Here is a 14,985-nt window from a genome sequence, read left to right on the forward strand (position 1 = left end):
CAGTCAGAAATGGGGGAAATTATAATGGGGAACAAAGAAATGGCAGAACAATTAAACACATACTTTGGTTCTGTCTTCACAAAGGAGGACACAAATAACCTCCCAGAAATGTTAGGGAACCAAGAGTCTAATGAGACGGAAAAACTGAAGGAAACCAGTATTAGTAAAAAAAAAAAATAGTGCTAGGGAAATTAATGGGGCTAAAGACTGACAAATCCCCAGGGCCTGATAATCTACATCCCAGAGTACTAAAGGAAGTGGCCCTGGAAATAGTGGATGCATTGGTGGTCATCTTCCAAAATTCTATAGACTCTGGAACAGTTCCTACAGATTGGAGGGTGGCAAATGTAAACCCACTATTTAAAAAAGGAGGGAGAGAAAAAACAGGGAATTACAGACCAGTTAGCCTAACATCAGTAGTGGGGAAAATGCTCGAGTCTATTATAAAAGATGTGATAACAGAACACTTGGAAGGCATTAAAGGGATTGGACAAAGTCAGCATGGGTTTATGAAAGAGAAATCATGTTTAACAAATCTACTGGAGTTTTTTGAGGATGTAACTAGTAGAATGGATAGGGGAGAACCAATGGATGTGGTGTATTTGGATTTTCAGAAGGCTTTTGATAAGGTCCCACACAAGAGGTTAGTGTGCAAAATTAAAGCACATGGGATTGGGGGAAATATACTGGCATGGCTTGAGAATTGGTTGACAGACAGGAAACAAAGAGTAGGAATAAACGGGTCTTTTTCTGGGTGGCAGGCAGTGAGTAAGGGGAGGTGCAATGAGACCTGGGTGTCCTTGTACACCAGTCGTTGAAAGCGAGCATTCACGTACAGCAAGCAGTTAGGAAGGCGAATGGTATGTTGGCCTTCATTGCAAGAGGATTTGAGTACAGGAGCAGGGATGTCTTACTGCAGTTGTACGGGGCCTTGGTGAGACCACATCTGGAGTATTGTGTTCAGTTTTGGTCTCCTTATCTGAGGAAGGATGTCCTTGCCATGGAGGGAGTGCAACATTTACCAGACTGATTCCTGGGATGACAAGATTGACGTATGAGGAGAGATTGGGTCGACTAGGCCTATATTCACTAGAGTTTAGAAGAATGAGAGGTGATCTCATCGAAACATAACATTTTATCAGGACTAGACAGACTAGATGGAGGGAGGATGTTCCCGACGGCTGGGGAGTCCAGAGCCAGGGGTCACAGTCTCAGAATACAGAGTATGCCATTTAGAACTGAGATGAAGAGAAATGTCTTCACTCAGAGCGTGGTGAACCTGTGGAATTCTCTACCACAGAAGGCAGTGGAGGCCAAGTCATTAAATATATTCAAGAAGGAAATAGATATATTTCTTAATGCCACAGGGATCAAGGGATATGGGGAAAAAGCGGGAACAGGGAACTGAGTTAGACCATCAGCCATGATCATTTTGAATGGCGGAGCAGGCCCGAAGGGCCGAATGGCCTACTCTTGCTCCTATTTTCTCTGTTTCTATTAGCTGTCCCCCAGTCCTCTGGCACTATTCCCTTTTCTAATGAATTTTTATATATATGGAATAGTGCCTCTGCTATTTCTTCCCTAACTTCTTTTAAGATGCGCAGATGCAATCCATCCGGACCAGGGGTATTATCCAGTAATGAGATTTCCAAATACTTTATTAAACTATCATCATAAACCAGTGATTTAAAAGTTTTTTCTTTAGCTTTACACACAGTAGAATAAAACACAAGTTGTTCAGCTCCTATGTGTCTTGTACGAATACCATTATCCAGTATAGAGTATTTTCCTTTTGATAGCAAATCCCTTTCTGATTTAAGGGGTAAATTATAGTCTTGTAGTCTTATAGTCTTGGGGCCAGCTGTACACTTATTAGGCTTTCAAAGACAAGAAAACACTGGCCATATAATAAAGATGATAGAACTTATGTTATAGCAGCTAAAAGGTGTATCCCACGCACAACTGGAAATAAAGAGGCATTGCTTTGATTCATTTTATAAGATCTGGGATCTGATGCTGGTATTTGTGGCTCGCGTTGATCTCCCACATACTAGTGTAAATTGAGAATCATTGGTTACAATCTCAGACGGAGGGGTCTCTCTTGTAAACTCCAGAGTAGATATATATTTCACTGAACCTTATTCCAGCACAACAAGTCAATCTCTTTTCCATGCTGCTTTCTTTTTCCATCTTTAATAAATCTACGTGAATGTAACAAGTAACAGCAGAGTTTTAACATGAGTCCTTAAAAATCTGCAATTAAATAATATTCTCATTCACTTTCAATTCTAAAAATCTGATATTGCACAACTCGTCTACCTTTTGCATACGTATAATTGCTCTCCTATTGCATTCTTTGCTTCACGATATAAAAAAAGTTAACAATGCTTTGATTTCTCGGCAAGATTGGCCCTGAAAATCTTTGAGACGTGATTCCAGCAGCTGCACTGGGATCCCGACTGCCAGAGCCGACTCCACGAGAGCTTACAGGGCCAGTGGGGAGAAACTAAGTTGCTCACTGCAGGGGCATTGCTAGCACCACCTGCCCCTTGCATCTGAAAAATCCAGTGCCTGCCTGCTATCAGGGGGTGGGGGTAACTCTCCATCCCCCAACCCCCCCCAAGACTCCAGCCATGTCCCCAAGCTAATACTCAACATACTTTGAAAGCACTTAAACATACGTATGTATTAGTACACTGAGCAACTTAGTATTAATCTTCAGACGTTAATAGCCTGGTATATCATCCATGCCTTCAGCTGAAAACAGTAGTTTCCTAAGCTGTTGTACTCTGTTGTCCTTTATCATCCCATAAATTCCCTGGGCCTGGAGACATCTGGAATGACACCACAAAACTCTTGGAAGTATGATTAGCCTTTCACTGAATGACTGTTCCTACCCATTATTTGAGTTTATTTTTTTATTTTCAGCAGAAGTCACTGAAACGTTAAGGAGCCAGTCATCATACGCCTGGGAACACGTGCCAGTTATAGCAATTTCAGAAATTTGGCCAGGTCTTTCAGTTTACAAAACATCTCTAGGCTTGTTTACATGTAGAAACGTGGAGCCATGCCACATGACTATATTTCATTCACTTCAGGGTCAGACTTCCACTGCTGAAGAAAAGAGTTTCAAAACACTGGACCACCCAAGCACAGAGTTCCTATCAACTACATTCAAACTCGAGGGGGCTTTGAGAGTGATTCTGGGGGGATTTCTAACTCCAAAGAACAATTGGGTTGGGGGTGGGTGGGAGGTTAAAATAACAGCCTCCAGGACGACTTTCCCAGGGCCCGTGAATCTTGCCAGGTAAAAGGAGGCGAAAAGGGCCGGTTCATCAAGTAAGTGCTTTTATTGCAATGCTTGTGGAGCAGGAGTGTTTCTTCCAGGGCCAAAAAGCTTACCTGCTGACTTCTCACCGTCCCCCCCATCCAACCCCCGAGGACACTGATCTCTCCCCGACCTCCCCCACCCAACCCCCGAGGACGCTGATCTCTCCCCGACCTCCCCCACCCAACCCCCGAGGACGCTGATCTCTCCCCGACCTCCCCCCACCCAACCCCCGAGGACGCTGATCTCTCCCCGACCTCCCCCCACCCAACCCCCGAGGACGCTGATCTCTCCCCAACCTCCCCCACCCAACCCCCGAAGACGCTGATCTCTCCCCAACCTCCCCCACCCAACCCCCGACGACGCTTATCCTTTAATTAGGTCACGATCGCAGATTCCGACCCGCCAACTGTACTTCCAGGTTTCGCATCCACTGAACATCCCCCCTGCTCTCTTCCCAGCTCCATGCTAAAATCCAGGCCTGTGTTTCCTCAGCTGCGCAACACAAATTTCATAGTGGAGTTCTATGCTCCAGCATCTGACATCTATTACATCAGCACACTTACAGTAGAATTGTTGCTCTAGATTACACTTTTTTTTCCACTCAAGTATTATTGGGCCAGAAACTGCTGGGAAGTTGCAGCATTAGAATGATGCATTAACGACCCTCGCCATTATTAATTCATAAAAAATCCAGCAATCTGCAGAGTAACCGAGAGACACCTTGAGTTCCGATTCTCCGCAAGTTGTTGGACAATTTGCACTGCTCCGTCGTTAACCTCGCCAAAGCCGATTAAAGTCAGTTCTCGCCGTGAGGCTCCCCATTGAATTTAATGGCGATCGTGAAATTGCTGGATTTACGACGTTATTACGAATTATTCCTGCCGCTGCTATTTAGGGTAAGTAATTAACGTCGTAGAGGACCCTATTAATGATGTGAATTCTGGTCCTAACATGACACTCAACTTTAGAGGCCCATAAAGAAGCTATGGAGTCTCACTCCAGCAGGTAGTAAATTGGTCCTAGGGGTTTTTAATTATTTTTATCTGTCTTGGCAGTCTTTTTGAGCCAGTTTTGTAATCCACAATCCTGTTAGTATCAGAAGGCAATAATTTTCAAGATGCAAGGCTGTTTCAACACTCAGAAGAGGGTCACTCATTCAAATGCAAATTAAATAGAATCAGAAAGGTTACAGCACGGAAGGAGGCCAATCGTCCCATCGAGTCCGTGCCGGCTCTATACAAGAGTAATCCAGCTAGTTCCACTCCCCCGCCCTATCCCCAAAGCCCTGCAAATTTTTTCCTTTCAAGTATTTACCCAGTTCCCTTTTGAAGGCCATGATTGAATCTGTCTCAACCACACCCTCTGGCAGTGCATTCCAGATCCTAACCATTCGAAAAAACAGTATATGATTAATTTGAGACATGACATGTGGTAAGTGTAGCATGTTATAGGGAAAATGATGTGACATTGACATCGCTGCGTCTTAATTGGATCAACGTTCCAGCAAATTGCGGTGTAGATGTAGTGCGATGTCAATGGTGAGCATAAAAGTCCAATTTATGTCCTTCGCCGCCAAACCTGCCATTGCAGCAATTTCTGGCCTAATAACTCCAAGTTTACCATGAGTTTGAATTAAAAATTTGAAGAGACTCTTTATATACAGTACACCACCGTAGCAAACATTTATCTCACTTCTATTTGCTTTTAACATGCAAATGATGAAAAGCCCAGGTTATTCAAGACAAAGCAATTCCCCCAAACTAGGGGTTTTAGGGTCAAGTGGTGAGGTAGCATTAACTTTTTGTGATGAGATTGATCTTTTTTATCTTTAACACATGCTAGGGGAGCTTGTTGGTGCTGTACATTTGCTCTGCCAGATGTTGACTCAAATGAGTCAGGGCACAGAGTTACAAACCTTGATTTTGGTTCCATGGCTGGGCTTCAGATGTAGTAAGTTGTGAGAAGTTAATTGATATTACTTTTTATTACAACAAACAGGAATATGGCACGGTCATATGTTACTGCCAGCACTTATTAATGCTTGGCATCTTCTCTGGAATACAAATGTCATCTGAATGAAAAGGAATTCAACTTTGATGTAAATTTGGCAAGCTTAGGGAAATTGCAATAAAAAATAATGGAAATAACTTCCCAACCAAAGCAATTAGCTACTTTTGTCTTTTGCACCAGCATCCAATTATTATTAAAAATAATCGCTCTCTCTCTTTGCATATATATGTACACACATAATATATATATATAAAATAATAGAGCAAAGATTGGTTTCAATTAATTAGGTTCATATTATATTCAAGACTGCAGTTTACAATTTCATATTTTTCTTCCTTCATGGAATTACTCTTCTCAAAAGGGAGAATATAGCCATGAAAATCCCCACTAAACCCTTCCTTCCATCCCCTCCGACAGCAGGAACCATTGGGCCTTCCAGCCTGGATGGGCCAGCAGGTGCAGGTGCCCAGGATGCTGGGAGTCCCCATCCCCGGCCATACCTACTCCGAGTGAAGGTTCTGCCTCTTACAAGGCCTCACAGTTACCGGCAGCGCAAGCAGAGACCCAGAGTCAATGTAAATCACTAAAAGTAGCGACGTAGGATAATAAGGCCTTAAAAAAGCAAACAAAGCACTGGGGTTCATTTCTAGAGGGATGGAATTGAAAAGCAGAGGAGTTATGTTAAACATGTATAGAACCTTGGCTAGACCACACTTGAAGTACTGTACACTGTTCTGGTCTCCATATTGCAAAAAGGGTATAGAAGCACAGGAGAAGATGCAAAAAAGATTTACAAGGATGATAGCAGTACTGAGAGGCTATACCCATCAGGAAAGACTGAACATGCTGGGGCTCTTTTCTCTAGAAAAGAGAAGACTAAGGGTTGACCTGATAGAGGTCTTTAAAATTATGAAGGGAAAGCCACTGAGCCAAAGTCTCACTCCAAAAAGTTAAGTATAGAAACTTAATCTAAAATTTAAGCTCTCTAATTCTGTAAGGCCCGAGTTAATGTTTATTTCTTTATGTCTGTGTTTATTATTAATCAATTTACTCCATCCTTATTCCTTTCTCTTGAGCTGGTTTGTTTCATTTCATTATTTATTATTACTCCTTTTCCCTTTATTGGCCTCTTTATTTGAAATTGATCAGAGATCCTTCACCATTTCTTCGTACAGTTCTGTTGAAATTTGTTTCCTTGAGAGTGGGTAGCACTGCTCATTCACCTCTGAGAACTGTTTTTAAATCCAGCTCGGACTGATGAATCATAGAATCATAGAATCATAGAAGTTACAACATGGAAACAGGCCCTTCGGCCCAACATGTCCATGTCGCCCAGTTTGTTGGGAAAAGGCTCCTCTCTCTGCCAGCTGCAAGCATCTTATGCGAAATGCATTTGGGCGGTCCCAACCCTACTGGGCATTAGTTTACAGCACAAAATTGCCTATGATTTAGCACAAATTGGCAAACTGCCTTTAAGACACCATAAGGATAGGATGGGAAATGAAAATGCAAGACGGATGCATAAGGTAGTGCTTTACTGAGTTTGGGGGTTAAGCCGTATTGTTTGGGGTATAATAGACAGAACTTTACCACGGTCAATTTCACTTAAGTACTCTTCTTCTCACCCATGCTAAATTTGACTCGGTATTAATGCTGACAGTGAGTGCAAAAAGTAGAAGATATTCTGTTTCCATATAATTACCATCAACAACGGTTTGCCTTTCTACGGTGCTTCCCAATACAAAAAAATGCCTCAGAGCATTCTAAATGACAGTGGTATTAGTGTAAACCATGCAGAAAGGAGAAGGGGAAAAAAGTGTGGGTTTAAGTGGGTGAAAGCATGATTGAAGTAAAAGATTACTAGTTGGCTTTCGAACGCAGGGAAGGAGAAGATGGAGGTGTTGAGGGAGGGCGTTCCAAAAGATGGGGGCATAGTGGCTGAAGAAGCAACCACCAATGGTAGAAACAGAGGGACTGCAGAACACAGAGTAAACCATTCGTTTCAAGAACACAAAAAACCTCAACAAAAATATGCACTAAGAAGAAAAGAGTAATTTATTGTTTTCCATGTTACAAAGAAACTGTGCAAGTTTCCACATTCATGATTTTTGGTCTCTTAAATAATTTAGAAAACAGAAGTGTCCAAACCACAGCCCTGAATCTTGGGAATCTGCACACAGAGCAATTCACGTTCTTTCTGTGGTTATATTTCACTGGTCTGGATATTATGCCAAGGATTATTACAACACACTATCGTGTAGCAAAATAGAATTCAGTCACATCTGCTTCAGAATCAGATTTGATGGAGGCAATGCTGCAGAAGTATGTTCTTGCTCAACTTCTTCTGAAAAATGTGACCAAAACTATTGTTAACTCCATTTAAACATTATTAGCTCCTCATCCATGGTTTGGCAAAGACAATATAACCTTTTCTACTTTTTGAACTGCACTCCTGACCCTAACCCTAACCCTAACCCTAATGCTAGCCTTCAACTACAGCATGAATCAACTTCTATCACAAACTGATCTAACCTCTTCTCTAGGAATTCAAACACCTATTGTGCATCAATTACCCAAGAGGAAATCGCTAATACAACTGTTAAAAGGCAAGCCATCAAACATGGGTGACATACATTTGGAATTCTATGCTAAGAATTTTGAGCCTACTGGGACATGGTCACAAAGCATTTGAAACTTTGGAATCTGATATGCTGGAGACAACTATGGTCTCAGTAATTACAGACATTTCTAAACCAGAAAAAGACCTTTCAGGTTTTTTAGCTATAGGCGAGTCTTTGCTAAATACTAACTACAAATCTTTGGGAATTCATCCAGATAAAATTCCCGGTAAACTAATTCAACCTGACCAAGCTGATGCTTTTTTAAAAAGACAATTCTTGGTTTATTATATGCACTCATTCTGTCACTTCTTACAAAACGCTGCAGAATATGATTCACATACCACCACCTTGGTACTAAGCCTGCAGCAAAGGCCTATGATTGTGCAGAATGTGTGCAAATGTTCCCTTTTTTGCAGCAGTCTATTTGTTTTTAAAGTTACTCTGTAAAGTAAACACTCAGCCATCATCTTCACAAGTGCTTCCTTTTCCCGATTTACAGCCGTATGTCATTTTTTTTTATATTGCTCTTCTAACTTAAGCTGCATAACAAAGTGCATCTGGGGCAATGACACAAATTTGATTTTGGCGGCTACCGGGTGTAGATAAAGATTTGGAGAAATTAATCTGGAGTACACACTGGAAAGCATAGATTTCCCAAAGCCTTAATCGTGCGCCAGCAAAGAAGGTTCAAACCCTCGTTTCTCCTCCCCCCTGCTTTATTCCCTACTTTCTTAAGGCTAGAATATGGCTCCACAAACAATGGCAACCCTCCAATAACTTGCCCAATGTCTTTCTTCATGCAAAGAGTCCAGAAAGTGAATGCTGGCAGGGAATTCACCGTGAAAGTGAATGCTGGCAGGGAATTCACCGTGAAAGTGAATGCTGGCAGGGAATTCACCGTGAAAGTGAATGCTGGCAGGGAATTCACCGTGAAAGTGAATGCTGGCAGGGAATTCACCGTGAAAGTGAATGCTGGCAGGGAATTCACCGTGAAAGTGAATGCTGGCAGGGAATTCACCGTGAAAGTGAATGCTGGCAGGGAATTCACCGTGAAAGGCATTCCAGTCCGGGCTGATCCTTTCTTACCCTGAAATAGACACATATGCACTTTCCACCACTGGATAGCTATCAGGAGTGGAAACTTGGGCTGATTTTCCTCTCCCTAGCCCAGTGACGCTAATTCAAGTGTAGCACTTCCACCACCATACTGGCTAAGATCAGCTAACTCAGCAGAGACCAGGGATTGAAGCTGGGAACTTTATGGTTAACTGCATTAGTTGCCTCTGAGGAGCTCGAAATGGCTGCCAAACCCTAGCTGGATCATGTTTCCACTTTTTCCCCAGAACAGAGATCAGACACAACTTGCTTCCTCAGCAGGTCAGACATCCCAGGGTGAAAGTTGGGCAATAATGCAATTGTTGATTCCAAGGATACTGCAGCATCAAGGACGAGCATACAAGAACCATGAATAAGGTTGTGCCCTGTCCTCTCAGGGTAATGACATTAAAACTTGACTAGGTATTGCTTTCTTTGAGGTATTTGTTTCTAGAAGTACTTCTACCCACACCTCACAAAAAACATGAATACTGATGCAGCAATAGACACAAAACTTAAGCAAGATCTGGATCTTTCCTTGGAATTATTTTTTTTCTGTTGCATTTCTACCTATATAAAAAGGATAAGAGAGTGACTGTGGTCTTTAACGTCCTTGTTTAGCTTGTGCTTAATAGCCAAAGTCTGCACTTATTTTAGCCTGAAGAAGCTACTGTCTCTCAAGTCTTTGTATCTTTGTCCTTTTCTGAATGACACAGACCACAAAAATCATGGATCAGCAGGAAATACCAAAAACTTTCAACAAGCTTATCATAAGTAGGGACAGATTTCTGTTTGGAAACAGAAACAGGCATAAAACAAGTTACATAAATGCTCCAAATCTCAAAGAATCTGAACTAAAATGAAACAAAATTTGTGGCAGTCATTTTACATAGTTTATTTCTTTTTTGTGTTGAAGCCAGCATCTGATTACGACTGATGTTTCAAATGGATGAAATAGAACAAAGAATGAAGCCTAAATCAGTTCTATGCAATGTGGCAAGGTGGGTTGTGGCCAAAAAGCCTCTTAAAGGTATATAGGCATCCTTTTCCTTGCCACCCTTACCTCTCACCCGACCCTGAAAACATTGGTGAAATTGGTCTTCAGCGGTAATGCAAAAGGGGCGATTGTGAATCTGCAGCCCGTTTTACACCGCGCCCAATTACATTTTCCACTGAAATGCGTCCTTCGGTACCTGGCCAAGTTCCAATAATCACAGGTAAGTCTTGACAGTAAGTGTCAGCAGATGAACGGCCAAACCCAAACCTGCTTTGATTTGATATCCTCCCATGCACACTTCCAGCAGCAATCAGGGTCTAATTTTGCCCCTCTTCAACCTAAGGGTGTTGCACCTAATAGCGTCAGCCCTACTGCCACTCTGGCTGAGGTCAGGTCATTCAGCAGATCATGGATTGAACCTGGTCCCCTTCGAGTCTGTAGCTTCCTTTCTGGATCAACTCTACCTACTTACAGAATAAGCTCACTGAACCATCAAAGAAGTGTGTCGCCTTCACATTGTTACAATATGTTATATAAATACATAACATATAACTCATGAATAGGATTTACAATTTACTTTAAATTTACTTCTTTATGTTGAAATCCTCCTTCACCAATAAGAGAGTTAATTTATAACTGCAAGTTCACAGAGCGTTCCTTTCTCCTGCTGCTAACGGTCACTATGCAGTAAAGCAGTTACAAAGTACATTAGCCATCTCTAGTGCCAAAAAAGCAGTACTGCACACTTGTTACTAAAGCATTTTAGGAGTGGGGAGGGAAGGGTGTGAGAGGTAATATCAAAACCTGATGATAAACAGACATTGGGGCCTAAACTCCTTAGCGCCCCAAACCAGGCGTGATTCCGGCTGCGCACAGCGACGGCACCCCACAATGGAGAGGCCCGAGGACCAAAGTAAATTCATCCTCGGGCCTTAAGAGAATATATCAGGCATTCTGCGGGCGTCAATCAGGCGCTCCTACCCTTCTAGGGGCCTTACTAATTTCACCCCCTGCCGAGGCTCAGTGGTAAGTCCAGGAGGGAAGGGGGCGCGATCGGGACGGGGACAAGGACGGGCTGGCAGCGGTCTGGAGTTGTTTTGTGGAGCCAGGAGTAGCACTCCTGTTCCTTCCGACTCTACAAAATACTAAAGGTTTTCAAGGTTTTCATGCCTTTTCTGAGCAGCCTCCAACTGTCCCTTTAAGGATCGCTGGTTGGGCTGCTCAAGTCCCGGAAATGACATTTAGGGCAAACAAATTTAGGAGTCCAGGTCTGAAATGAGCATAGGTTGGACATGGGCCTCTGCACTTCTAAACTGTTTATCGTTGCGCCTGTTTTAGGCCCATGAAATGGCTGCAACGATGTTAAATTTAGACCCCATTGTTCAAAAATAAAAGATCACAAATAGGAATTTCTGATCATTTCCATAATTAATTAATTAAAACTTGGAGTACCAAAGAGACTGTGAAGAACATTCAGTTTTAGAATTGTTTGAAAGAAATCTACATGCAGTATGGATAATGCAAAAAGTACAACTTCAAACTGCGATATTACATCATACAGACTTAGCAATGACGGATTGATGAATTAAATGAGTTACCATTGAAAATGATGGCAAACAATAACAAGTGTTATTCATTATCTCTTTGATTAAAGCATGTTTATGTCAAAATGTTGTAACTGTTTCACTTATATTGGAGGAATATTGTGATTACAAAGGAATAGCATTTTCGAGGTGCAAACTGACTTACTTGTACTACTCACATTTAGCTGTGGCTTATCAATTAGGAATTGTCTACATTATTTGCGTACACATAAAGCTCATCACCGAACATTAGTACTACGGGGGAAACTTTCAACTGCTCCCCAACCTCCGCCCCCCCCCCCCCCCCTCAGCCCCCCAGCAACTGGGCCACCGCTTCATCCCCTCAAGTCTTACCTGCCGGCCTCCTGCATGCTGCAGTCGGCCGTTTTTCCGCCACGGGCAACTGGCGAGCTGAAGCTCGGTGAACCCATTTGGCGCCTGCAGCAAAATGTTAACGAGGTCCAAATCTGAAAGTAGTTCGAACCTCCAGACTGTTGCATTGGGCGGACACCATGGATGCATCGGCAATATCAGGCCCGTTCGATGCCCAAACCGCTATTCTCCCCCTATATATTTTTACATGGAGGTTACTCTCTATGTTACAAATGGATTGATGCAGATTGCTTTGGCGCCGATGTACAGCATCTTTCACAAGAATCTCAAAGAAAATATTGCAAGCTCCTCCCAATGAATCGTTTTATACCGTTGAGAGCACTAACGTAATAATGGCCCACTTTCCACACCTAAAACAAATTAGCAGCTGTTAAATAAGTTTTTCTGCTGATTTACCGTGAACGCAGTGGCAAACGGGAACCGCCGCGCCGAAATAATGAGAAAGAAGACCACACAAAATTGGTCCTCTTGGCTCATAAGGTGGCGATCAGCTTGCTGGGGACGACAGATATGCCCCAGGAGGCAATGCACTGGACACGCAGAAGATGAAGATCGGCCGACGGGAATGCCAGCAGCAGAGCAACAGTGAGTCTGGAAAGGGGGAGGGGGAGGGGCAGGAGATCGGGGGGGGGGGGGGGCGCGGAAGGGGGGGGGTGTCGTGCAGTGGCCGGCCTGCAGTTTTAACATGGAGCCAGAAGGAGCACTCTTCCTCCTTCTAGTTCCACGTGCAGGTCATTAAAGAAATGTTTACTTACCTTCTGTTGGCAGCCTTCAGTGGCCCCTTGAAGGACCGCTGGTTTAGTTGCTCTGTGCCTGAGAGAACTGACCACCGCATGTACGGCACATGCTGCAATTTCAGGAGCAGGTCCGAAATAGGCATTTGGCCCCTGATTTGCACAGGCAACAGACCTAACAGCTGGTGAATGTTGCATACCTGACATGGAATGACCCTGTGCACACCGCACGCCATATTGGACCTTCCAGCGTCCTTTTCTCGCCTGATCCAACTTCTAGGCCTACAACATTCTAAGAACTGTCTAAAATGTGTAACCTGGTTATATTTTGATTTCGGTGCTGGAATGGTACCATGGTCACCAAAAGGCAAGAATAAAAGTCCTTATTAAACGGAATACTAGTTTTGTTCCCCCACATTTGTCAAGTTTCACTGAAATTTGAATAGTTTTCTAACCACAGATGGCATCTCACATTGCCTACCATGTGAATGTGTACACATAACATCATAAAATTTTAATTTCTGATAATAAAATATTAAACAGTAAACTGGAATTGCAGAGTCTGCTTTTTGTTTCTGAAATAGTTTTTGGCAAAGTCGTTGTGAGCCACAATTAATTAAAAATTATTTTCACAGGAGCCGATGTTTATGTAGAAATGCAGATGTCTGGCGAAACACTGCTGTAAAAAAAACTGTAAAATCTCACCTTTTTAAATTATTCTAGGAGTGCTCTTTATAGGACTTTTCAAAAGTCATTGGACATCGATGGATAGATTTTCTTTCTGCACAATCTCAAAATTCTTTCAATTTAGCCAATTAGGAGGTGGGTGAACTATAACCAGACTATTAATTTTTAAAAGAAAGACTTGCATTTATATTGCGCTTGTCACGAACTCAAGACATCCCAAAGCGCTTTACAGCTAATGAAGTATTTTTGAAGTGTAGTCACTGTTGTATTGTAGGAAACGCTGCAGCCAATTTGCACACAATTGCTCCCACAAACAGCAATTTGATAATGACCAGATCATCTGTTTTAGTGATATTGGTTGAGGGATAAACATTGGCCAGGACACCGGGGAGAACTCCCCTGCTCTTCTTTGAAATAGTGCCGTGGGATCTTTTACATCCACCTGAGAGGGCAGACGAGGCCATGATTTAACGTCTCATCCGAAAGACAGCAGCTCCAACAATGCAGCACTCCCTCAGTACTGCACTGGAGTTTTAGCCTAGATTTTGTGCTCAAGTTTCTGGAGTGGGACTTGAACCCACAAGTTCTGACTCAGAGGCGAGAGTGCTACCAACTGAGCCATAGCTGACATTGAAAAAATAATAAATTTGAATTCAGGAGAGTAGACTTTCAAGGAATGAAATGCTGTATGCAAAAACAAATTGCAAAGGACTATTTAAAGTTGAGAATGTGGAGTTTTAAGAGATTTCTTTCACAATGTAGAAGCAGTTTATCCCAGAAACAAATTGATGACCAAAAGGACAGTAAAACCAACGTGGACAAAGAAAATAAGTTATAGAAGACATTAGGGGGGGAAAAAAAAAAATCGAATATAAAATACTGAAATGGATAGGGAGAACCAAAAAAACCAATTGCAGGCGAGCCCCCTGATTCGGGCATGCGATGGAAGCATACTGTCAGTTACGTATCCGAAAACGGGCAGCAACAAATTTTTACCCCAAAGTGTCATGTTGTGGAAACACACGATATAAAAAGGGAAGGGAGTTGTGCTATTAACAAAGTGTGTTATACCATAGATTGCAATATATTAGAGTGCTGAGATAGAGAAAAAAGTAGTATAAGCAATGACCTACATTGTTCTGACAAATCTGGTGCACAGGTCTGGCATGAGCATCTGGAACAATTACTACACTTCGACCAACATTCAGATCAAACACCTCCAAAGCACGGTTTGTGCCAGCTGTCAGAACAACATCTGCAGTTTCTTTCCGTCAAGGTCAACAGTAATGAGTGGTATCATAGAAACAGTAATACCTATAAACTATCAAAAAAAACTAAAAGCACTTTACTCTTCTCTACCACCCAAATGCAGAAACCACAGCCTTCAGATTTAATTATAGGTAAACTTGTTGAGTTCAACAACTTTGTTCCAAAAATGATACTAACAGGGATAAATTACATTAATAGGCGTAAGGTGCCTAATACCGTATGGTTGATCTCATCAAAGAAGTCATATTTTCGCCAATTTTTTTTT

At 42.3% G+C, this 14,985-nt stretch overlaps 1 protein-coding gene across 4 annotated transcripts in view; it reads right to left on the reverse strand.

The window, feature by feature from the left end:
• The window catches only part of wdr27 (WD repeat domain 27), a 327,145-nt gene that overhangs the window by 246,372 nt on the left and 65,788 nt on the right, over positions 1–14,985 (reverse strand). For all 4 annotated transcript variants that reach the window (XR_010963597.1, XM_067988592.1, XM_067988591.1 and 1 more), the window contains exon 21: positions 14,585–14,706. Coding sequence is in view for 3 of the 4 variants with exons in the window: in XM_067988592.1 (XP_067844693.1) it covers positions 14,585–14,706 (122 nt within the window). In the remaining variant the exon portion in view is untranslated. The remainder of the gene's footprint in view (positions 1–14,584; positions 14,707–14,985) is intronic.

Source organism: Heptranchias perlo, chromosome 8, assembly GCF_035084215.1.
Source record: "Heptranchias perlo isolate sHepPer1 chromosome 8, sHepPer1.hap1, whole genome shotgun sequence".
Taxonomy (NCBI): Eukaryota; Metazoa; Chordata; class Chondrichthyes; order Hexanchiformes; family Hexanchidae; genus Heptranchias; species Heptranchias perlo.